We start from the raw sequence: 24054 nt of genomic DNA, 5'->3' as shown, positions 1-24054 counted from the left end.
TGTATTAGAGTTAGATCATGTTGGACGTTTCTACAGCCGCGTACGGCGTAGTTCTCAATAAAGAATAACTTCTGTTGAACGCGATCCCAACTGTCTCACTGGTCTCTGCTTCGAACAAAGAAAACTTTACAACATAAGCGATCGAATATTCAGCAACCCAAGCTTTAGCATTTGCTCGTCTGTATTATAGCTGTTTTTTATTTGTTGAACATCAATTAAATTTTTAACCTTAGATGGGTTAAAACGTTTTTTGGATTTCCAAATTCGGGGAACAGACACAGTCTCTATACGATGATAGTTAGGTAAAAGAGGCTCTATGTGATGGGATTTATCTGACCTGGGTGACGCGAGGCCGCTAGCAGACAGTCGGTTTAGCCAGTCTGTCTGCTTCCTGACCTGAGCCCCAGATTGTCATGTTTGAGCTCTAAGACTATGAGCCATATTACTAGAGAGAAGAGCAGCATCATCCCAGGAGGGATGAATACCATCTCTTTTCAACAGGTCAGGTTTGCCCCAAAAACTTTTCCAATTGTCTATGAATTCTATATTATTTTGCGGACACCACTTAGACAGCCAACCGTTAAGCGAACACAATCTACTAACTATCTCATCACTCCTGCGAACAGGAAGAGGGCCAGAGCAAATTACAGTGCCTGACATCGTACTTGCAAGTTCACACACCTCTTTAATATTAATTTTGGTGATCTCCGACTGGCGGAGTCGAACATCATTAGTGCCGACATGAATAATGATCTTAGAGAATTTACGATTAGCATTAGCCAGCACTTTTAAATTTGCTTTGATGTCAGGCGCTCTGGCTCCCGGCAAACATGTGACTATGGTGGTTGGTGTCTCTATTTTCACGTTCCGTGTAATAGAATCGCCAATAACTAGGGCACAATCATTCTCAGTGGGTGTTTCACTGAGCGGGGCAAATCGATTTGTTATGGTAATCGGAACGGAAGAGTGGTTTTTAGATCCGCGACTAGAGCGATCCCTCACTGTCACCCATTTGCCCGGCTGCACAGGTTCTACTTCAGCCGGAACCGACTCATGTAAAGTGTTCACTATGCTATGCGCATCCAAAACATCTGAAGCTCTAGCACTCTTACTATCCTCAATTAAAGTTTGGATGCGTGTTTCTAATTCTGAAATCTTCTCTGTCAACCTAACTGTCTCCTTACATTTATCACATATAAATCCTATATTGCCGACAGAGAAGTCTATGCTAAACATGTGACATGAAGTGCAGGTGACAATAACAGGACAAGACATTACTCACCGTGTTTGTTGAGTGATTCTTACTCACCTGAGCTTTTATGAACTCAAAGGCGCGAGCGCGCGAGAGAAAAATAAATAAATAAAAATAGCTGAGCGCACGGGTGGCGCGTTAGCAGGCTAGCGAATTACTAGCGTGTTGTGCTAGTAGTAACGGAAGCTAGCGATGTCAGGTTAATCTGAGATGTTGGGTAAGCTGTATTTAGTAGTAGTATAAACAACTAGAAATTGTAGTAAATGATGGTTCAAAACAAGGAAATACGAGGCTAAGACGGAGCTTACAGCACCGAAGCAAACACACTCACAGCAGGCAGCGAGGCAGACCTATTTGCATGTGTTTTCTTCAGTTGCAGCACGTTGAGCTCTCACCGTATACTTTACTTGTATTGTCTTATACTGTGAGTGCTTTGAGAAGCTCTTTTAAAGGCACTATAGAAAATAAAGTTATAGTTATTATCGGGCCGTGTTTTCTCTGGCTGGCTGCAGTTTCGCTCCGAGCGGGAGACTGAAAACCCGAAGTAGAGCTCGAGTGGCCTGTGTTTCGGTTAGTCACTCACAACTCGTTTCAGTTTGAACTGTTTTCATCGTCGTAGAAGGAATACGTTGAAACATAAGTTGCTGTGTATTAAATACCATTCTGTGATCTGATTTTTAATAAAAAAACTAAAACGCATCAGTGCGTCCGCGCTGGTTAAGGACTTTTAACAGTAATCCTTATATTAATAATCTTATGTACTTTGATCTATTTTTTTCTAAGTGTAATGGTCTTTAATATTTCTTATGCTGTTATTCTTGATTTATTGAATGACAGAAAAGTGTGGAATTTTACACTAAAGCCTTTTATTGGAAACATGAACAATACCGATACTCACGGTCAAAATCATTAATGATCTCAATGAAGTAAGATTCATACATGATATAAAAGCATAATGAGAAACACACTATAGTGATTACACAGTCTTACATAAATTCATTAAGCGTTTACTTTCATTATCGCACATCCATCTATAAAAAGATCGCCTGATTGCTTCAGTCACACGTCATCATGACACTCCTGTCAATCATTTAGGGCTCCTCCCACAAAGAGATGAATAAAGGCTGTAATATTTACTGTGTCCAAAACACTACAGCCTCTTCATGTTAGTCTGAATAAGAAAGAAAGAAAGTGAAAACTTTAATACTGAAATATTAAAATAAACGCATAAACAACGTGTCAAGAGGAAAGGCTAATAGATTGGGTTTTGTCTCTATCTAGTGGGTATTCTTACTTACTGGAAGATTTTCATACAGAGACGAGTCCAGTTCAGGTTTACAATCATCAAGTTGAGCAGCCTTTATGAATGAAGACAAAGTAAAAACAGGAGTGTGTTATTTAAATTCCCATATACTTAGTCAATATAGATATGTTCACACTGACATTGAGCGTTTAATTCCTTTTGGCTAAAGGTGAAGGGAGTTTAGTCTTCTGTAGGAAACACTTACAACACTTACCATTACATTCTCATACACAGGATCACTCAATTCAACATCATTAGCGTCGCGTCTGTCATGATCAGGTCTGGGATGATTCATCTTTGCCATTAAAGAAAAAACAGAATAAAGAAAAAATAAATAACGTCTATAAACAACTCACTAGAAAAAGTCACTAATTCAGACTTTCACTTTTAGTTACAAATGAATTTAGTAAACTACTGAAAAACTCTCATTTCTCATTTCACCTGAGATTCCTGTGTGTCATTTCCCTTTTTCATCCTCCTGTTTCCCCTTTAAAGACAATGATTTGAAACAATTACAACCAATCAGAACCTATTTGATGATTAATACACAGTTATGATTTTAACTAATGGTATTTCTCATTGAATGTGATGAAATCTGGTCTATCTTCAGGATTTACTGCAGTAATGAGCTTCAGATTTCATTATTCAATAACTAACGAAAGATAGGATGGGAAATGTTGCCTTAGTTCACGTTCATCATGACGTCTCACTGAATTCACAACTTTCTTATTCAGTCATTCATTCACACACACGAGAGAGTACCACAGACACACATCTTACCAAATCACTAACATCGTAATGATCCCTGCAGCTCCACAAACCCCTCCAATGGATATGTATAATATCACCAGACGTCCTGCAACTGAGACAAAAGAGTAAAACATCTGAACAGATTCATTTGAGTCACTATAGAAAGAGTAATGTAAGTATATGAGCCGCTCTACCTTTAACAGTGACAGTTACAGTGTCTGATCTCTGAGATCCATGTTGATTGTGAGCCTGACAGTAGAAGCGTCCACTCTGTAGTGCACTGAAACTCTGTCCAGATCCATCAGCTGAGGTTTCATTCTCCTTAAACCAGCTGAAGTTCAGAGCAGGAGGGTTTGAGTCACTGATGCAGTTCAGAGTCACTGAATCTCCCTCCACTATTACACCAGATCCATTCATCAACACTGAGACGCTCCTGGGAGAGTCTATAACAATCACCGAATTATTTAAGACCTCTGACACATTTTTTAAATGACTAATATGAGCCAAATTAATCAAAACAGAATTAGCATCTTATGTTTTATAATAAACTCACACATGACGTTTAAAGTCACATTATCAGAGTATTTCTCTCCATGTTCATTGATGGACTTGCACTTGTATTCTCCACTGTCATCAGAGCTGATCTTTGAGATGTTGTAGATTCTTCCAGATCCTACAATTGTTCCTCCTTTAAACCACGTAAAGTTCAGAGCAGGAGGGTTTGAGTCACTGATGCAGTTCAGAGTCACTGAATCTCCCTCCACTATTACACCAGATGGACTGATCAACACTGAGACGTTCTTTGGAGGGTCTAAAAAGTACAAAAATTAAAACCTCAAATCATCTAATTCAAACATGATCTCCTAATATTAAAAAGAATAAATGAATCTGTACTCACACATGACATTGAGCTGAACAGCAGGAGAGATGTGAGTGTGTCCGTCTACAGCACAGCTATATCTATCTGAATCCTCTCTTCTGACTGACTGCAGCAGGAGTTCATTGTTTCTGTCTCTTCTCTCAGTTAATGGCTGTGAGTTTCTGTACCAGATGAATGTTGCTCTGTCAGTCAGAGCGCAGCTGCTTTTACATCTCAGAGTGACTGAATCTCCCTCTGTCACTCTCTCAGGAGACTCCACCTGAAGATCTGAACACAACACACACATTATATCTAGTGCTGCTGTCATACACTGATTATTATTCAACATAATGCACAGAAGAAGAGATAAACCTCACCAAAGTCACCTGTGACATTAAGAGTCACTCCAGGTTTACCAAAATATTTTCCATCAGGTTTATCAGTGATGAATCTGAAATAGTACATGTGTGAATCCTTCAGTGTCACATGACTCAGTCTGACGGTGCAGTTCTGCTGTTTATCTCCCAGATACTGAAGCCTCTGACTGTATTCAGGGTCATTAGACAGATCTGGAGGCTCTTCACCCTCTTGGAATGGGCCTTTGGTCCAGAACACTTTCATGATCTGATGTCCAGTAGGGTATGTATAAGTGCATCTCATTATCACTGTTGAGTCCTTTAGTGCACAGATGTGTGAAGGACTGTAACTCACACCCCAACCTTTATCATCACTAGAAACCCCTGAAACACAGAATTCATCAAACTGTAAATGTTGTTTTATCTGCTATATTGGATCATGAAAACATGACAATACTTTATTACTATTTGAAAACAGCGACTCATTACAGGAAATATAAGATAAATGTAAATAAATAATCTCAGTGTGAATTACTTTAAGACAGAGGAGTGAAGAGAGAACCAAGAAATCAGCCAAAAACAACAAGCTGCACAATTACAGTTTTTCTGAATTGCTAAAACACATTTCTTGAAACCATCACTCACTTTCTCAAAACCTTAAACACAAAAGCAAATGTTCAAAACTCATTCAGAGAATCTCTGACTCTTCTGGCAAAATCAAACAATGCTTTCAGATCTTACACACATCAGTCAATATTAGAAACACTACAGATCATTCGTTAGACACTACATGACAAATGGAGAACACAGAATCCAAAGCATGCAGTTACAGGATAAATATTTATTTATATATTGTAACAAAGTAAACAAATTTTGCAATTACATAATAAAGTAGTACTGACACCTGACAGTGGTGAGTGAATAAATACTGTATGCACTGCAAGTACTGTATAGTATTGTACTGAATATTGTATAGTATGGAATGTCTGTATATTCAGCATTTGCATACTGTGAAATACAGTGACGAACTGCAGAAGCCCAAAAGGTTACAGTAAAACACTGTAAATGAAAAGCATGTTACTGTAAAGTACAGTCAGAAGAGTTGAGCAACTGCAGAATCAAGGTCAGTGAGAGAGATTTATTCTGCTTCAGCTTCACGTCTTCATGTCGGTCCGGCCGGAGAATATCATCTCTGCAGGAGAAGAGGAAAACCCTGAAGCAGATCCAGCCTTGACAACATTCTCCACACCTTCCTCTTCCTCTTCCTCCTCTTATACTCACACTCTTCCTCCTCTTAGACTCACACTCTTCCTCCTCTTATACTCACACTCTTCCTCCTCTAACTCACACTCTTCCTCCTCTTATACTCACACTCTTTCTCCTCTTATACACACACTCTTCCTCCTCATATACTCACACTCTTCCTCCTCTAACTCACACTCTTCCTCCTCTAGCTCACACTCTTCCTCCTCTTATACTCACACTCTTTCTCCTCTTATACACACATTCTTCCTCCTCTTATACTCATACTCTTCCTCCTCTTATACTCACACTCTTCCTCCTCTTATACTCATACTCTTCCTCCTCTTATACACACACTCTTTCTCCTCTTATACTCACACTCTTCCTCCTCTTACACTCACACTCTTCCTCCTCTTACACTCACACTCTTCCTCCTCTTACACTCACACTCTTCCTTTAACTCATACTCTTCCTCCTATTATACTCACACTCTTCCTCCTCTTATGCACACACTCTTCCTCCTCTTATACGCACTCTTCCTCCTCTTATACACACACTCTTCCTCCTCATATACTCACACTCTTCCTCCTCTAACTCACACTCTTCCTCCTCTAACTCATACTCTTCCTCCTCTTATACTCACACTCTTTCTCCTCTTATACACACATTCTTCCTCCTCTTATACTCATACTCTTCCTCCTCTTATACGCATACTCTTCCTCCTCTTATACGCATACTCTTCCTCCTCTTATACACACACTCTTCCTCCTCTAACTCATACTCTTCCTCCTCTTCTACTCATACTCTTCCTCCTCTTATACACACACTCTTCCTCCTCTTATACTCATACTCTTCCTCCTCTTATACACACACTCTTTCTCCTCTTATACTCACACTCTTCCTCCTCTTATACACACACTCTTCCTCCTCTTATTCTCATACTCTTCCTCCTCTTATACACACACTCTTTCTCCTCTTATACTCACACTCTTCCTCCTCTTCTACTCATACTTTTCCTCCTCTTACACTCACACTCTTCCTCCTCTTATACTCATACTCTTCCTCCTCTTATACTCACACTCTTCCTCCTCTTATGCACACACTCTTCCTCCTCTTATACTCATACTCTTCCTCCTCTTATGCACACACTCTTCCTCCTCTTACACTCACACTCTTCCTCCTCTCCCTCTTATATTATTTCCATCCATTATTGCAACTTTCAACATTCAATGCAACATTTTGAGTAAATCTAGGCACTTTAAACTGTCTTGTATTTTGTACAGTTGGTTTCCTCTCATCACTAGAAATAACTTTGAACAATTTTGAGTCGTTGTCTGTAAACGATGACAACTGTGTTGTAGTTGTGTTTGACTTTAGCCTGACTGTGTTTAGCGTTTTGAAGTGCATCACAGTGAGAAATGTGTTTTAATGAATGAGAATGACAATATAAATATTTAACAGATACACATTCACTTCTGAGAACAAGAGCAAAAGATATTCACGATCTAGTGCTAGAGCAGGGCTGCGAACTGTCACACTTTCAGCCTGAGACTCTAATCGACACGTTTCACACACTCTCACGCCACACACACATTTTCTCACGCAGAGAAAAATCGCAGTGACACTGACCAGAGGTGTATAGTCCAGGGGTCAGAAAGTAGAAGTCTGATTTCACTAATTAGTTCTCTCTCCTGGCTGAAAAACTGTGCTAATTAACAAATCCAGGAACAAAATACTGAGGACTTTTACTTTCTGAACCTGGACTTTACACCTCTGACACTGACAGACAAGACAGAGCTGGTTACTTTTGATATGAAACAAATGATCTGCTCTCAGATTCTGTACAATTTGTTACGAAATTAAAAGAATAAATATAGTTTTGGCGCTTGTAAATGTGACGTGGAACAAAATTACAGCAGTCGCTGGTGACTTTAATTGTACCTTAGATCCTAATTTGGACCGTTCCACAGGTATTGACACTTCACATTCGCAAAGTAGGAACATAATTAATCAATGCATCAAATACCTTAATTTAAGTGATGTCTGGAGGCCTCAAAACCCAACAAAGAAATCATTTTCTTGCTATTCCTCATCTGTCCATACTTACTCCAGAATATACTATTTTCTTATTTCAAAGGACTTGATTGATTATATATCTAACTGTAAATATAGTAGTATTGTTTTATCAGATCATGCTGCATTATCGCTGAAATATACTCTCAGAACCATAATTAAAAGCCCATCTAGATGGCGTCTACATATAAAGTGGCTACATAACCTTAGAGTTTCTTGATTTTGTTGGAAATCAAAATTACAAATCAAACATATTTTTTGAGTTTAATACAAACCAGACGTCTGTTTCAATACGATGGGAGGCATTTAAGGCCTATATTAGGGGGCAAATCAGCTTTACTAGTTCTAAGACAAACAAATCTGCCCTTAAAATGATTGAATTGTAACAGAGTATCAAGGATTTAGAAGAATAAATTTTCAAACAAGATACTCCTGAACTGAGACATAGCAGAATTGAATGACATCTCTACTAATAAAGCTGCGGCTAATATAACTAGGCTTGAACAAACATATTATGACCAAGGAGAAAACACTGGAAGGTTATTGGCACGGCGAATTAAGGCTCAACAAAATGAAGGGGGGGTTAACAAGATAGAAACTATAGATGGACAAATGACCAGGGTCCCAACTGAAATTAATAATGCTTTTAGAAAATATTATGAAGATCTTTATAAATCGACACCTCCGGAGAATACCCATCATTATAAAACACTTATGGATGAGATTCAGATTCTGTCACTGTCTGAGGAAGACTCCAAAGTATTGGATCAACCAATTGAAGAAGCAGACCTGAATGCAGCCATTAATTGTATGAATAGTGGGAAAGCACCAGGTCCCAATGGTCTACCTATAGACATCTATAACATCTTTCACAACAAATTGATAACCCCAATGATTGACATGATGAATGAATCATTCAGTAATGGAGAACTTCCTTTTTCCTTGCGTTCAGCTCTCATAACTTTAATTCTTAAGCCAGGGAAAGATCCTACAAGATGTGGCTCTTAAAGACCCATTAGAATTAAAATTCAGACACTAAGATAATTGCTAAAGTTTTAGCCAGTAAACTTCATAAGTATTTACCTTTACTGATTGATCCTGATCAAAATGGCTTTATAAAAGGTAGACAAGCTTTTCATAATATACGTCGTGTGTTCCCATACACAAAATAAATGTATTTGAAATATATTTTCAGAATATATTTTTGGAATATGCAAATATTTGAAATTGGCCCAATAAATATATTTTAGTTAAATATATTTAGAAATTTAAAAAGTCAACATTTTCACAAACAAACAACACATTTTCAGTTTATTTTTTAGATAGACCACTTCAGCTGTGGATGTGGGAATGGGAGAGCAGTGTTCTACTTCACCCACCCACATTTTTCCTACTGGTCGGGGATCAAACCGGCAACCCTTCAGTTACAAGCCTGAAGCCCTAACCAGTAGGCCACGGCTGCCCCTTTACTGACTTCATTGGCCTAAAATGACAATTTTATGTAGGAAATAACACACAGAATGCAGAGTATTTCCCCCTATTTTTACAGAATTGAATACAGATAATTTAATAGTGTGTGTATGCAGTGTTAGACACTGAGTTCTATCTATTGTTTAAGTGCACTGTTGGAGTGTCACTGTTATACTTGCATCATAAATATTGTGCATATTTTCAATATTTAAATGACTTAATTATTATCTAATAATTGCACTTAGTGTTTGGTACGTGCCACCTAATATGGCCTAATAGTTCTAGGAAAGCAACTATCTGTCATTTTACATTGCAGTCATTTAAATGTAAGTACAGTATTTATTATAGCAGTGTGTCATAATACAGTAGTGAAATATGGTAGCCTACTGTTGTGTATAGGGGAAAAGGTAGAGGAATTACTATGATCAAAATACATTTTCGACCCTTCTTTAGCAAGCTAAACATTTTATGACCATATATTTTGTCATATATTTTACATTACATGTTATAAATGTAAATATATTTCACACTTAACATCATATATTTTTGTTATATTTCAGAATATATTTCAAAATGATAAATATAAGTGGACGACGTCAATGTATTTGGAATATATGCCACATATATTTTTGACACTTTAAAATATATTTACATATATTTCTTTTGTGTATGGGTTAAATGTCATACACTCTACAAAAGGAGTCTCGGATACGGCTTTACTTTCTTTAGATGCAGAGAAGGCTTCTGATAGGGTGGAGTGGGACTATCTTTTTGATACCCTCTCTTGTTTTGGTATCGGTCCGTATTTTATAAAATGGATAAAAATGTATATTCAAATCCCACAGCAGAGATATTGACTAATAATATAATCTCTAAATCATTTCCGCTTTCCGCTATTGCAGTACGAAGAAATGGAGATATATCAGGGATTACAATTGGCGGTCTTGAAAATAAAATAGCTTTACATGCTGATGACATTATATTATTTCTGTCCAATTTAAGTACATCTGTGACTTCTTTATTGGGCCTAATTAAATCATTTGGGTCTTTTTCAGGTTATAAAGTGAATGAGTCAAAATCTATGGTCCTATTTCTAAAAGAATCAGAACGTCTCACACCTCCTTCCAGACCCCCTTTAAAAATGCTCATGAAGGTTTTAAATATCTTGGTATTAATATCACCGCAGACATAAATAATTTGGCCACCAGCAATTATAATTATATAACTAAATTAATCACTGAATCAATTAATAAATGGTCATCCCTACCAATTTCTCAGATTGGACGTTTCAATATATTAAAAATGAATGTTCTCCCCAAATTCTTATATGTATTTCAATCAATTGCTCTGCCCCCACCACATAATTATTTTCTGTAATATGAAGAAGCTTTTCTCTAATTTTATTTGGGCAAACGACGTCCCAGGCTGAGTTAAGGCTAAATAATACAATTCGGAAATGTTTTGCCAATCACAATATACTTATTGTGATGCAAGTTTTTATTTTTTTACACCCCATCAATCCCCCCCTTCCATAATTCTCCCTTTAAACTAAACTCAAAAGTTGGCAGCCCTGTCCTACAGTGATCCTTTGATGAGCTTTGATGGACGGATGTTGCAGAAAAGCAGAAGTAAACGTACAGAGACAGAGGAGTGAAGAGAGAACCAAGAAATCAGCAACGAACAACATGACACACTCTCAAATAATGAAATATATGAAAAATAAGATGAAGAAAATAATCAAAGTTGATTTATTAAATACCCAATGACATCAAAATATTAGTTTTGTGGCTTTTAGTTCTTATCTATCAGCTCAGAGCTCATTTATGCTAGTGAACTCCTTTGACATGATAAATATTTAACATGTACACATTCACTTCTGAGAACATGAGCCAAAAAATATTCATGATCTGCTGATAAAGTGATTTTTGTCCAATCAAATGCTCTGAACAATGAGAAAGTCCCTCCCCCTAAACCATGTGACACTGACTAGCAAGTAGCAAAAGACTATTGGACATTTCTAAAAGTGACGAGCGTTTGACATGTTCAACACAAACTTCCTGTTTCAGAGAGAAATATGTGAGAACAGGACAGAAGAAAGTGCAGATCAGCCGCTCATGAGGCCTTAAATAAAACATCAGAGTGTTTCTAATGTGAATGTAAGAGAGACTCACCGTGAATCATGAGCAGAAAGAAGATCAGAGGAAGAGGAGGAGCCATTCTGACCCACATCAGCATAACATATATCTATAATACAGATACATATACATATACATATACAATACACATCATTTCAAAGCAGCTTTACAGAAAATACACGAGTCCACATTGCAATTTAGAGTGATCTGTTATCAGAGGAAACTGTCTAAGTTATGCATTTCAGAAATGTACATATACAAATTCACAGTTAGCTAAAAATGTATTAATTTAAACAATGTAATAATTTAAGGCAAAAACTATTTTAGTAATGAATACTTGCGTTAATATAATCATTACTTAAACAAGTATATGTAAATCACCCTATTCTAAACATTTCTCATGTAAAGACACGTATGTTATATGAGCAATAATCATCAGTTTCATTTAAGCAAGAGTGTGTTTGTCTTACCGTGTTGAAGCTCATCAGATCAACAGCAACCAAATGACAGACTGTTTTAACACAAGCACTTTAACTTTACAGGGAAGGACTTTTTGTGGTTAACACTGTTTATTAACACCCAGCGACAGACATATGACAGTCCCTCCCTCAACAAGAGAACAACATTACTGAACTAAACCTACTTAAACAGAAATGATAATCTTTTTCTGTAAGTTGAAGATGAATAATTTAAAGATGAATGAAGATGAATGATAGTGATTTACAGGTGAGGCTCATCAAGGTTGATGTCAGTCGCAGGAGATGGTGACCTCTGGTGACAGTTTGAGGGATTGAACGAGCACATATGAGACGAGATGTGTCTGACTGCAGAACTATATACGTGACAGCAGCTTCAGGCCAGCAGCTTCAGACCGGACGTTAGGAGCTGACGATCACCTAAAGCCTGCTTTATACCAGAGATGGTCTTATTACTGGGAGAAGGTGATCACAGGTGATCCTCGATTGCACTGAACTCAGATGTCAGACTCCATCCTCCCAATTAAACATTTATTAACAGCCCAACAAGCAATCAAGTTCTTTGGCGTAGGCCCCGTCCATAGCTTGCAATCCGAGGGTCTGGATCTGCATATCCTGCCTGAAGACGAAGGCAGGGACGCAGCCCACCCCCTGCGAGGTATGGGAAGGGACCATCCTGGTGGTGGTGGGGAGGATGGAGGGAAAGACCTATCTTGGTGGTGGTGGGGAGGATGGAGGTGAATTGAAGCGTCAGCATCTGTGAACTTAGACGTGTGTAAGTACCAATCTTTTATATCACAAGTATAGGAATATGATTGGATAGATGAGAAGGTAATAAGTGACATAACAATTGAGTCTTCCCGGCAGAACTTATGCTAAAGCTTCATTTACGTGGAACCTGTTGACATACAAAAGTGAATTAAAGCAACATAGCATTTTTTAGAGTGCATTATTATATGATACACTGAGTTTCTGCACGCTGCTCTTAGCGCCGTCATAAATGGGAAGCACACAAAGGTACATAGGGCTACAATATGCTCTAAATGTGTAGTCTTTACAGATCCTGAGCACATGCTGAATTAGCGAATCAACATGTTAGCTTGTGCATAGATCATACGACACTGTCTATAAATGTCCCAATCATCAGAAAGGTCATCAGTTATACTGTCACGGGGTGACGAAAATTCTAGGTTAAAACTTTAATTTTTCCCCAAAAGCGGAACTAATGTCCGCCGGACCCAAAACAAGAGAACACCGGCTTAGTTCCGGGCAAGCGCAAAATCCCCGTGAACGGGATAATTAGCCGAAATTGCTGCCAGCTGTGCACTATATGAGACACGTTGTTATTAGGATGGGATATAAGGAGAGAGTACGGGCTGAAGCGGGGTGTTTTTTGGAGACTGTGTATCACAGGGGAAGCGCGAGCGGCGGAGAAGAGGAAGTGGGGCTGGCAAACGAGCGCGGCAATGTGTTTGGGAGAAAGAACGCACTGACTCAATCAGAAGGAGGAAAACGCTGGACAGTAAGATTGTCACCAGGTGACCACATGTTGTGGGGCGGAACTAAAATTCCCGAGGTTTGTTCCCTATAAGGAGGAGGCATTAAAAGACGGACCAAAACAAAGCCGGCATTTTACACGTGATGTCCTTATCGCTGACTATGGGCAGGTGTGCAGGAGGAAAGTGTGGGGTTTAGTGATTGGCTAACAAGACTCGTCAATGTGTTTTTAAGCTTGTGACTTACAGTCTTTGGAAGGAGAGCGTGGGGTGAGACGGATTCGCGGCGAGTTCTGGATTTCCGATCAGGTGCTGGCTGGACACGCTGGAGACGCAACGGTGGAGTTTGTAATAAAGAGAGGACAACGAGCACGAGGGACTTGGAAGTCGGACTGCCTGGGGCTGTGGATTACCGAATCCGACGAGGCAAGAGAGAGAGATCGGCTGGGCTATGATAAGCTAAGTAAACATTCCTATACAAAGATACTGAATGTGCATACTGCTGTCTTGCTAGTGGTGTAGCCAACGATCCATCAGCCTCACTATACTAGTCTATCGACTCCCATACTGAATGTGCATACTGCTGCCTTGCTAGTGTTGTAGCCAACGATCCACCAGCCTCATTATACTAGTCTATCGACTCCCATACTGAATGTGCATACTGCTGCCTTGCTAGTGTTGTAGCCAACGATCCACCAGCCTCATTATACTAGTCTATCGACTCCCATACTGAATGTGCATACTGCTGCCTTGCTAGTGTTGTAGCCAACGATCCACCAGCCTCACTGTACTAGTCTATCGACTCCCATACTGAATGTGCATACTGCTGTTTTGCTAATGCTGTAGCCGACGATCCACCAGCCTCACTATACTAGTCTATCGACTCCCATACTGAATGTGCATACTGCTGTCTTGCTAGTGGTGTAGCCAATGATCCATCAGCCTCACTATACTAGTCTATCGACTCCCATACTGAATGTGCATACTGCTGCCTTGCTAGTGTTGTAGCCAACGATCCACCAGCCTCACTGTACTAGTCTATCGACTCCCATACTGAATGTGCATACTGCTGCCTTGCTAGTGTTGTAGCCAACGATCCACCAGCCTCACTGTACTAGTCTATCGACTCCCATACTGGATGTGTATACCGCTGTCTTGCTAGTGCTGTAGCCAACGATCCACCAGCCTCACTGTACTAGTCTATCGACTTCCATACTGGATGTGTATACTGCTGTCTTGCTAGTGTTGTAGCCAACGATCCATCAGCCTCACTATACTAGTCTATCGACTCCTATACTGAATGTGCATACTGCTGCCTTGCTAGTGTTGTAGCCAACGATCCACCAGCCTCACTGTACTAGTCTATCGACTCCCATACTGAATGTGCATACTGCTGTTTTGCTAATGCTGTAGCCGACGATCCACCAGCCTCACTATACTAGTCTATCGACTCCCATACTGAATGTGCATACTGCTGTCTTGCTAGTGGTGTAGCCAACGATCCATCGGCCTCACTATACTAGTCTATCGACTCCCATACTGAATGTGCATACTGCTGCCTTGCTAGTGTTGTAGCCAACGATCCACCAGCCTCACTGTACTAGTCTATCGACTCCCATACTGAATGTGCATACTGCTGCCTTGCTAGTGTTGTAGCCAACGATCCACCAGCCTCACTGTACTAGTCTATCGACTCCCATACTGGATGTGTATACCGCTGTCTTGCTAGTGCTGTAGCCAACGATCCACCAGCCTCACTGTACTAGTCTATCGACTTCCATACTGGATGTGTATACTGCTGTCTTGCTAGTGTTGTAGCCAACGATCCATCAGCCTCACTATACTAGTCTATCGACTCCTATACTGAATGTGCATACTGCTGCCTTGCTAGTGTTGTAGCCAACGATCCACCAGCCTCACTGTACTAGTCTATCGACTCTCATACTGAATGTGCATACTGCTGTCTTGCTAGTGCTGTAGCTAACGCCCCACCAGCCTCATTGTACTATTCTATTGATTTCCATATTGGGTGTGCATTGCTGTTGTGACTCACCAGCCTTACTGTACTATTCTACACTGTCTCTCGTTACCATCAGTCTGCATTGCAGCTTAAGGATCCCAGCCCTCCGCTCCAGCCATGCAACTGTAAACCTACCATCCAGTTCGTCTCCTCCCTGGCATGTAAATAATGGAATAGCCCATCTCAGTGTCGCCGACGCCGCCTGCCTGCCACTGTTCTGAGTCGACTGCCTGCTGATTATTGGTGTGAAGATTGTGGTGAGACCTCACTTGAACCTTGGTGTGTTGCGGTGTTTTCTTTCAAAGAGTATTCTACGTTTGCTGTGGATTTCCCCCAGGCTTCGTCGACGGGGCCGTGGCTGACAGAGTGGCCAGCTGAGGGTCAGGGAACAAGCCGGCGACACCGTACTGCCAGTTATCTGCTGTGGGAGGAACTAATCCAACTGGGAGGCAGCACCCTTTAAGTGGGGGAGTGTGGAGGAACTTCGGAATAAAGCCGGGCTTAGAGACACGTTGTGGAGAAAGGCAGTTGTTCTGCTTCCAGAGACATACCGTAGCAGAAGACGGTTGCCCTGTTTCAAAAGACCTTTTAACTATTGAGACTTTAATAAATTCTTTGTTTTAAACTCACTTGACAAGACTCTGAACTTTATTGGTGGGTGTGGTCTGCTCCTCGGGGTGGTAGGTTGGAAAGAAAGCAAACTCTCCCTTTACCTTGGCCACAAGATCGTTTGTGAAAGCTTGTGAGGTGTTCACCTGATCTCCATCTTTTCCCTCTCTGTCTATGGGATTTCTTGATGAGGATGCCAGGTCAGGAAATGGGCGACGGCCATATGTATTTCCCACTGAGTGTTGAATTGCAGTGATGAAGTGATGTGGTGCACTGTTTTGAAGTGTGAACTTAACTCCGCTGGATGTCCATTACTCACCTGTGCGTTCTATCATGTTCTAAAGACGTGAGAAAAGGCTAATACTGTTGTACTCCACAGAGACCTGAGTGTACTATCTGATAGCCCATTGTGAAGAGAGGCACGTAGGTGAATGCTTGACTGACTACTTTGCGGTAAAATCCTCCAGCCGTAAGTTCTGTCTGTCATTACTGAAGAAGAGGATTACGTGTCTGTATACTTGCCTGTCTGCTTTGCAGTAACGTTTCCCTGTCGCAAGCTCTGTGTCTGTCAGCCCTTGAAGAGGAGTGCATACCTGAATGCTCACCTGACTGCTTTGCAGTGAAGTTCCTCTAGTCGTAAGTTCTCTGTCTGTCACTACTGAAGAAGAGGATTACGTACCCATATACTTGCCTGTCTGCTTTGCAGTAACGTTTCCCTGTCGCAAGCTCTGTGTCTGTCAGCCCTTGAAGAGGAGTGCATACCTGAATGCTCACCTGACTGCTTTGCAGTGAAGTTCCTCTAGTCGTAAGTTCTCTGTCTGTCACTACTGAAGAAGAGGATTACGTACCCATATACTTGCATGTCTGCTTTGCAGTAAAGCCCTTCAGTCCAACGCCTTCCTGTCGTAAACCCTGTGTCCGCCAGCTCTTCAAGGGGGGTTCATACTTGTGTCCACCTGTCTGCTTTGCAGCGAGACCCCTCAGCCGTAAGTTCTCTGCCTGTCACCTGTGGAAGAGGAGGATTACGTACCTGTATACTCACCTGCCTGCTTTGTAGCAAAGCCCTTCAGCCGTAAGTTCTCTGTCTGTCAACTGTGGAAGAAGAGGATTACGTGCCTGTATACTCACTTGTCTGCTTACAGTAAAGCCCTTCAGCCACAAGTTCTTTGCCGGACACCTGCAAGAGAAGCGGAGTACGACACTTGAAACACACATCTGACCGGCCTCCCAGCAGCCTCCTCCTGTTGCCGTGAGTCCCGACTTGTTCCGCCCGTCGGGAGACAGTGAAGCTAACCACCAGAACACCTCCCCCCTTCCCTTGTATTCTGTGGGTCTCCTGGTGGTCCGCAGGACGGAACGACCCTGCCTAGAAGACTCTCCATTCCAGATCCCCTTGCCCCTATTTTATTTATTAAAATACTGTGTTGTTGGAAGCCTCGTTGTCTGTCATCTTTGCTTGGCCTCTGTCCGACTCCCCAAGGGTGGTACGGGTCTTAAAGGGGGGTGGGTGTAGGGCTGGGCGATTTAAATCGCGATATTGTTATGCGCATCTCGTCAGTAAAGCCGGTTCCTTGATTAGTAGTAAATGTCCATCACCTGCTTTCAGATGGAGCGGCATTTAGGGCTGAGGAGATAATTAAGTGCTTAATTTAGTGATGATTGAGCATTATTGAAGACACCTGATGTTAACAAGCAGGATCACTGAAGAAGAAAATCACAAATTGTAAGTTACCGTTAAGGTGATGGGTGTTTGCTTTAGTTGGGCTCTAGACCATTATATGTTTATTTTAATATTTACTGTTGTTTGTCTGCTGTTATTGATTTATAACAGTTAAATGAACAAAGTAAAATGTAATCTTATAGTGTTGTTTATGTTTTGACATAATCATGCTGTGATCTGAAAAAGGAAACTTATTGAGATAGTTTGGTTTAACTTGTTAGCTGCAGTTTAGTGATTCTTCAGCCTATGATTATCAGTACTTTACTTATAATTCAAAATATTTAATAAACATTGTTCTGATCAAAAGACATTCAGATAAATTCATTTAAAACACAGACATCAATAATCAGCCTGTGAATCTCAACAATGGTGACAATAATAAAGCATGTTGCAGTGGCTGCCACCAATCACAACTCATTAATGGCTCCCATCATGCATTGCGGTATTAATAAATTATGATCTGAATTGTCTATGTAATTTACTTTTCCTAATTGTATATTCTGCTCCTCACCATTGTTGAGATGCATAGACTGAATCTTGACATCTGTGTGTGCCTAAAAGAATGTTGTTGTTTTTTTACAACTTTTAATATATATATTATTTAAAAAATGTTGGGCATTTATGCAGATTCACTAACCAACAACATAAATCGAAGTCAGAAAGAAGGATTTTAATGAGTTCAGTGATCAAGTTCAAATGATGACAGTCATAACATAACCAACACCATCAGATCACTTTTTTTCTTTGTTCAACTGGTGATTATAATTCAGAAACAACAGACAAACAAAATCTAAAGTTAACACTATATGGGTCAAGAGTCCAACTAAAGCAACCATTGATCGTCATAACGGTAACTTACTTTTTGTGATTTTCTCCTTCAGTGATTCTGCTTGTTAACATCAGGTGTCTTCAATAATGTTCAATCATCACTAAATGAATCACTTAATTATCTCATTAACTTCAGCACTCTTGAGTGTGGGATCATACACTCCCAGGAGTGTTAATTTAACACTGGAGTTTTTGCTGTGTACAAAGAGCCGTAGTTAACTGACAAGCTGAGCCATATCGCATTAATTATCGCTGGCGATTCGTCCGCGATATTGATGCGATATGGCTCAGCTTGTCAGTTAACTACGGCTCTTTGTAGTAAATGCCGCTCCATCTGAAAGCAGGTGATGGCGATTTACTACTAATCAAGGAACCGGCTTTACTGACGAGATGCGCATAACAATATCGCTATTTAAATCGCCCAGCCCTAGGTGGGTGCAGCCTGATTTGGCCCGCCCCGACCTGTGACAATACAATGTCCTAAGTATTTATCCTCATCACATACTTTAAGGACAATACCAGACAGAGAGAAAGTTTCATGTCTTCCCTACTCCTAACAATCATAATATTACTCTTCTTTGCATTATATTTAATGTCAAAGTCTGAGCCACATTGTGAGCAAACCCTCAGTAACTGTTGAAGGCCGGCACTATATGGACAGAAAAATCACCAAATTAACATTGTTAAAACTTTCCCCAAAACAAGTATATCTTGTTTAGAGCCAGAGTTCGACCAACTTCAACCTTGAAGAAACCATCCTGTGTATTTGTGTGTGTGCTAGTATTCCTTTTACACTACAGTTTTGGCACCCTGGGGAGACGAAATAACTTGTTGTTCCTCGGTCTGACTACAAACCCCTAAAAAAAGTTAATCCTGAACAAATTAGCAGCAGTTTGTGCTTAAAAACTGCAGAATGCAAAAATTCCTGAGCAAGGGTTGCAGAGACTCACCGTGAATCATGAGCAGAAAGATCAGAGGAAGAGGAGGAGCCATTCTGACTGACGTCACCATAGCAACATCTGCAACAAATATAGTGGCTTATTTTCAGCTTTAATGTCAGCATGAAACATAACAACACATACTACTTTATTTATCAAAGAACATGACAGCAACAGTCATTTTTGCACTGCATGAGTTTGTAACTGTCCAACGTCTTTCACTTCCCCGTTTTGACTGACAGCCCATCATAGACAGTAGGACCCTGCCTGAACGATGGCCTTTAATTTCATACTGAGAAACTGCTATAAAGCACCTTAGTTGACTTTTGAATCAGTGCATTGCTAATGTTTACAAAACATTCTCTGGAGCTTGTTGTCACTCTGGTGAATATGCAGGATTATTTTTAAAAGCCACTTTAATATATAAGTCTTGGGTATAAGTCTTTATAATCTATCTTCATTCTATAGTTATCTGTTGTGTAAAATATTAAAACGGATTTTTTTATCAATTTGTTTTTCGCCAACAAAACACTTCTTGAGAAAACAAATTTGTGCTATTGGACTTTTGATTTTAAACCATATAGTTACTGAGACAGCCCTGTGACAACTAGCCCCAACCAATCTCCCATAAATCCCCCACACTTAAGATATTTAACAGAACAGTTATAAAATCATGCTCTTACCCGTTTCACCAACACCAGTGACCAGTGACAGCACTACAAATGATCAGGATGAAACCAGTGTTGTTGTTTTCACACTCTGAATGACACGTGATTAACACCTTATACTTTCACATGAGCTCATGACACCTCAACTAGGGCAGATCGAGCAGAGGAAGTATCATTGATCTCGACGCAATACAGACACAGTCAGGCAGTAAGTAATCCAGACACAAGCAGGAATAGTAGACTAGAGAAGTGCTGATGAAAAGCAAGACGTCAAGACATGAACACCAGAACGGTCTGACAATGAACACAGCAAACACAAGGCTACATATTGGGAACGGTGACCAATTATCCTAGTATGGAAACTGCTGGATCCGGGATTGTAAAACACTGGAAGGAATTGCAGTGGCAGTGACGTCAAAAAACACATTTCATCTCCAGCATCACCAAATGTGCATTTGACAAACCTCCAATTTACTGATTTATTAATAGCAATCTGGAAGTTAAATAAAGAACTTAAAACACGCCGATAAAGCAGAATTGATTAATCTGAATGTGTTTATCATGAAAAATACTAAGCTTTTTATTCAGTCAGTGGCCTTGTTCTTCTTGAATGATCACGTCTCTAAACATGGTCAAAAATACAGTTTCCTCTTTTGTGGGTGAGAAAACCAAACTTGTGAATCTCTGACAGCCTCATCACACTGTGATCACGTGACCTTCATACGCCAATGAGAGACGCTGAGGGACATCACACCCAGGAGGAAGAGGAAATCAGCTTAAAATCAGGGGGAAAGAGGGAAATGAATGCATACGCAATCCAGGACGATGGATCTGACAGACCTATCCTGACACAGTGCAGCTCAGCAGTTGGGCCTCACACATATCCAGTTGCATACCTTATACAATTACCTGCCATTCCTGATAAAAGTAATTGTAAACCCCACAGAAGAATAGAAGCCTTTTTGTATATGCATCTTTCCTTATGGAAATCTAGGGGCAGTTGTAAACAATTGTGATGCGATCTGGGAAAACCCACCACATGGTGAAATTTGACCTATTACAGGTTTTGTACTATATTAAAGCTGGTTCCAAGCCCTTTTCTAAATCTGTTTTTATTTATTTCAGCGTTTGTAACAAAAGTTATGGTTATCTGAAGTCGGCTGATCGCTATGATTTTCAGGAACGGAATTTTGAGAAAAACGGGTTTAATTAACGGTCACGTCCTGCTAGCTGGAGGATTGGAGCTCTTTTTTTATTGGCTTTTTTCATATTACATATTTTAGTAATCATCATAGATTAGGTATCATTCGAAAGCTTACAAACTTCAAAATTCAAAATTCATCCTGTGAAGACCGTTTTGAAATTGAACGACTGAGAGGCGACCAAGCGATCTTTTAAGCGAGCAGCTACTTCTGACTCCGTTGTTCTCTTGTGCTCCGCTCCGCATCTCACGATAACGTTGGATAAAAAAAAAAATAATAAAAAAATTGGTTGCCGTTGTAGTTTACACAGGACTGGCAGGAAATGGACATTGTTATACCTTTATTCTGTGTGGTTTATTTTGATAGGTGAACTGTCTTTGTAGTGTTAAGAGAAGGAGAGCTATGGGACTTTTTTTTGCTATAAATTGCTATTTTTCTGCACTAAACTAGTGAATTTTGCCAAGATATTTTCAGAGATGACAGACAAGATTTGATAGGATAATAATTTAATGAAAACCCAATCTTGACAAACAAACTGGCATTCAATCTATTTTTAGATCTTACTGAAAGTGTACAGGTTTTCCCAGATCGCATCACAAATTTTTGTTTTGCTCTATCTCTAACCTCTCTCTATTAAATCTCTCCTTCTGTACTTTGAGGACACAGCACCTGTACTTCTGTACTTACACATATACACAGCACCTGTCTGAGCCAATGAGCTTCCAGAAACCTTGACCACGTGATCTCCCCCGCCCTCAAAGTGCAGCGGGACACGGAGACACATGCTAAAGTTATAGCGGCATAATAAGTGTTTAAATTTTGCCTCATAGCCCAGACAGAGTGGCACCATACAAACTTTGGAGCGCTTGCAAGGTGTCAGGTTACAGCTGTGCACTGCCTATAATGCAGAAGTTACAGCCTAATCTTATTTTATTGTGCTTCATTAATGACAGTATGTTTAATTAATTTAATTATGAATATTCACATTCATGTCACTGTTTATTTTATAGAAAACCACACAAACCAGTCCCAAAAAACAATTGCGTCTTCGTTTTGTCTCTAATTGGACAGCCTTTGGTGGGTCAGCACCCTGAGCAGGCAACTTATCCTATATAGTTAAGAGCTATCAAGCAAAAAGCTATCCCACGAATACTTTTTGTAACATAAGAAAAAACTTCATCATAAAATGGACAGGGCAAATGAAGCAGCATCCTTCATTTGCACGAGAATTAGCCAAACGGAGAAAGAAAGAGGAAGTAAAAAGAGCATTTCTTTAAGATGTGTGTGATTTTCACATGCAGTGAAACTTTTTATTTCTCACAGACGGGATTGTTCACATACTGAGTTCCTGCTGAGTGAACAAATGCAACCGTGATCCTTTTTTCTTGAAATTAATTTATTGAGTTTGATGGGACTCTATAAGATCATCTTCACTAAAACCCTTAGTCTCGCTTCCTCTTTTGTGTGTTGATAAGAGACCTGCGAACTGCATTAAACCTTTATGCAAATCCTGACCTGGCAGAATCTGTATCCTGTACAACACAGACATTTGCTTTTTCTTGTTCCATAATGCTTTAAGAGAACCACAAATTACCACTTTATAATTCAGGAAAACCAAGGAGGAGATTGGTTGCAACTGGGAAAGGGATTTGTCATTCCACTGCACATATGGCAATAATCTAGACTGAAGGCCAACTGCACTGCATACGTGTTAAATTAAAACTAGCAATAATACTCGCCTCTAAACTTGGAGTAATGGTAATGGAGGGATTGAAGGCTCGCAATATAAGTTTGTAGTAGTGATGTGACGTTCGGCGCCGAGGCTTCGAAGCTTGTATCAAAAAAAACGAAACATCTCACATGAACCACTGTACCGGAGCTTGATTCGTTTTGCCATAACCATGTGATCAGTGACGTCCGAAGCTTCGTTTCGACACACAACCACGTGACTGCTTCAATTCTGATTCAAAAATAGCGCGAACCCCTTGCGCAGGTTTCGAGTGTCATGCGCTTTGGCAGTGAACTGAGACCGACTGAGACTGAAACAGAGAGTGAGCTCTTTTAAATTTTCAGCATGGAACCAGCCACGAAAAGAGGCCGTTCGGAAGTCTGGCAGCATTTTCAGGTCGTATCAACAAATAAAGTAAGCTAATTATTTTTATTATTATTATTATTTTGTAATAAGAATATGATTTTAAAATGATTTATGATTTTTTTATATAAAATAAATATAAGAATGAATTATAATGTAAATTGATAATTACATGTAATTTTATGCATATTCAGTCTATAATAAACAATAAATGATGTTAAATAATAGGCCTACATTTTATATATATATATAAGTATATGAAAAAAAAAAAAAGTATTCAAGTTAATGCATGTGACCTCCTTCTGTAGGTTGAGTGCCTAATATGTTCTCAACAGCTTTCTTATAATAACAACACATCATCAATGTTGAGACATTTTAGAGCTAAACATGAAAACACATCTTCTGCAAGTAACTAGCAACCAAGGTAAAAGACTTCTGATCAGTCATTCATTTATTTGTTTGTCAATTTCTGTATTTATAATAATGAGGTATCTTAAATAGTTTATAGTTATGTAATACTTATTCAGTTATATTTAAAATACTTTACTGTATTGCAGGGATCAGA

The 24054-nt window shown here is 39.7% G+C and overlaps 2 protein-coding genes and 1 long non-coding RNA gene across 3 annotated transcripts in view; all 3 read right to left on the bottom strand.

The window, feature by feature from the left end:
• Positions 1–2168: 2168 nt before the first annotated feature.
• Positions 2169–2852, bottom strand: LOC311078115. The gene is made up of 3 exons (XR_014605055.1): positions 2770–2852; positions 2551–2610; positions 2169–2423 (listed from the first exon to the last, which is right to left on the bottom strand). It is a non-coding gene; the product is annotated as an uncharacterized lncRNA (long non-coding RNA).
• Positions 2853–2987: 135 nt separating this feature from the next.
• LOC311077950 (B-cell receptor CD22-like) overlaps positions 2988–24054 on the bottom strand; it is a gene marked incomplete at its 3' end in the record, with an annotated part of 163503 nt that continues 142436 nt past the window's right edge. The window contains exons 7-9 of the mRNA XM_084106596.1: positions 3500–3748; positions 3336–3417; positions 2988–3042 (exon numbers count right to left, since the gene is read on the bottom strand). Of these exons, the coding sequence (XP_083962722.1) occupies positions 2988–3042; positions 3336–3417; positions 3500–3748 (386 nt within the window). The remainder of the gene's footprint in view (positions 3043–3335; positions 3418–3499; positions 3749–24054) is intronic.
• Positions 3770–24054, bottom strand: part of LOC311069515 (B-cell receptor CD22-like) — a gene marked incomplete at both ends in the record, with an annotated part of 51921 nt that continues 31636 nt past the window's right edge. Inside the window, 3 exons of the mRNA XM_084092726.1 lie at positions 3770–3778; positions 3983–4116; positions 4204–4452. Of these exons, the coding sequence (XP_083948852.1) occupies positions 3770–3778; positions 3983–4116; positions 4204–4452 (392 nt within the window). The remainder of the gene's footprint in view (positions 3779–3982; positions 4117–4203; positions 4453–24054) is intronic.

This window comes from Abramis brama, assembly GCF_963993115.1.
Source record: "Abramis brama genome assembly, chromosome: 2".
Classification (NCBI taxonomy): domain Eukaryota; kingdom Metazoa; phylum Chordata; class Actinopteri; order Cypriniformes; family Leuciscidae; genus Abramis; species Abramis brama.
The sequence above is the reverse complement of the archived record's forward strand: the minus strand, read 5'-3'. Positions and strand labels throughout refer to the sequence as shown.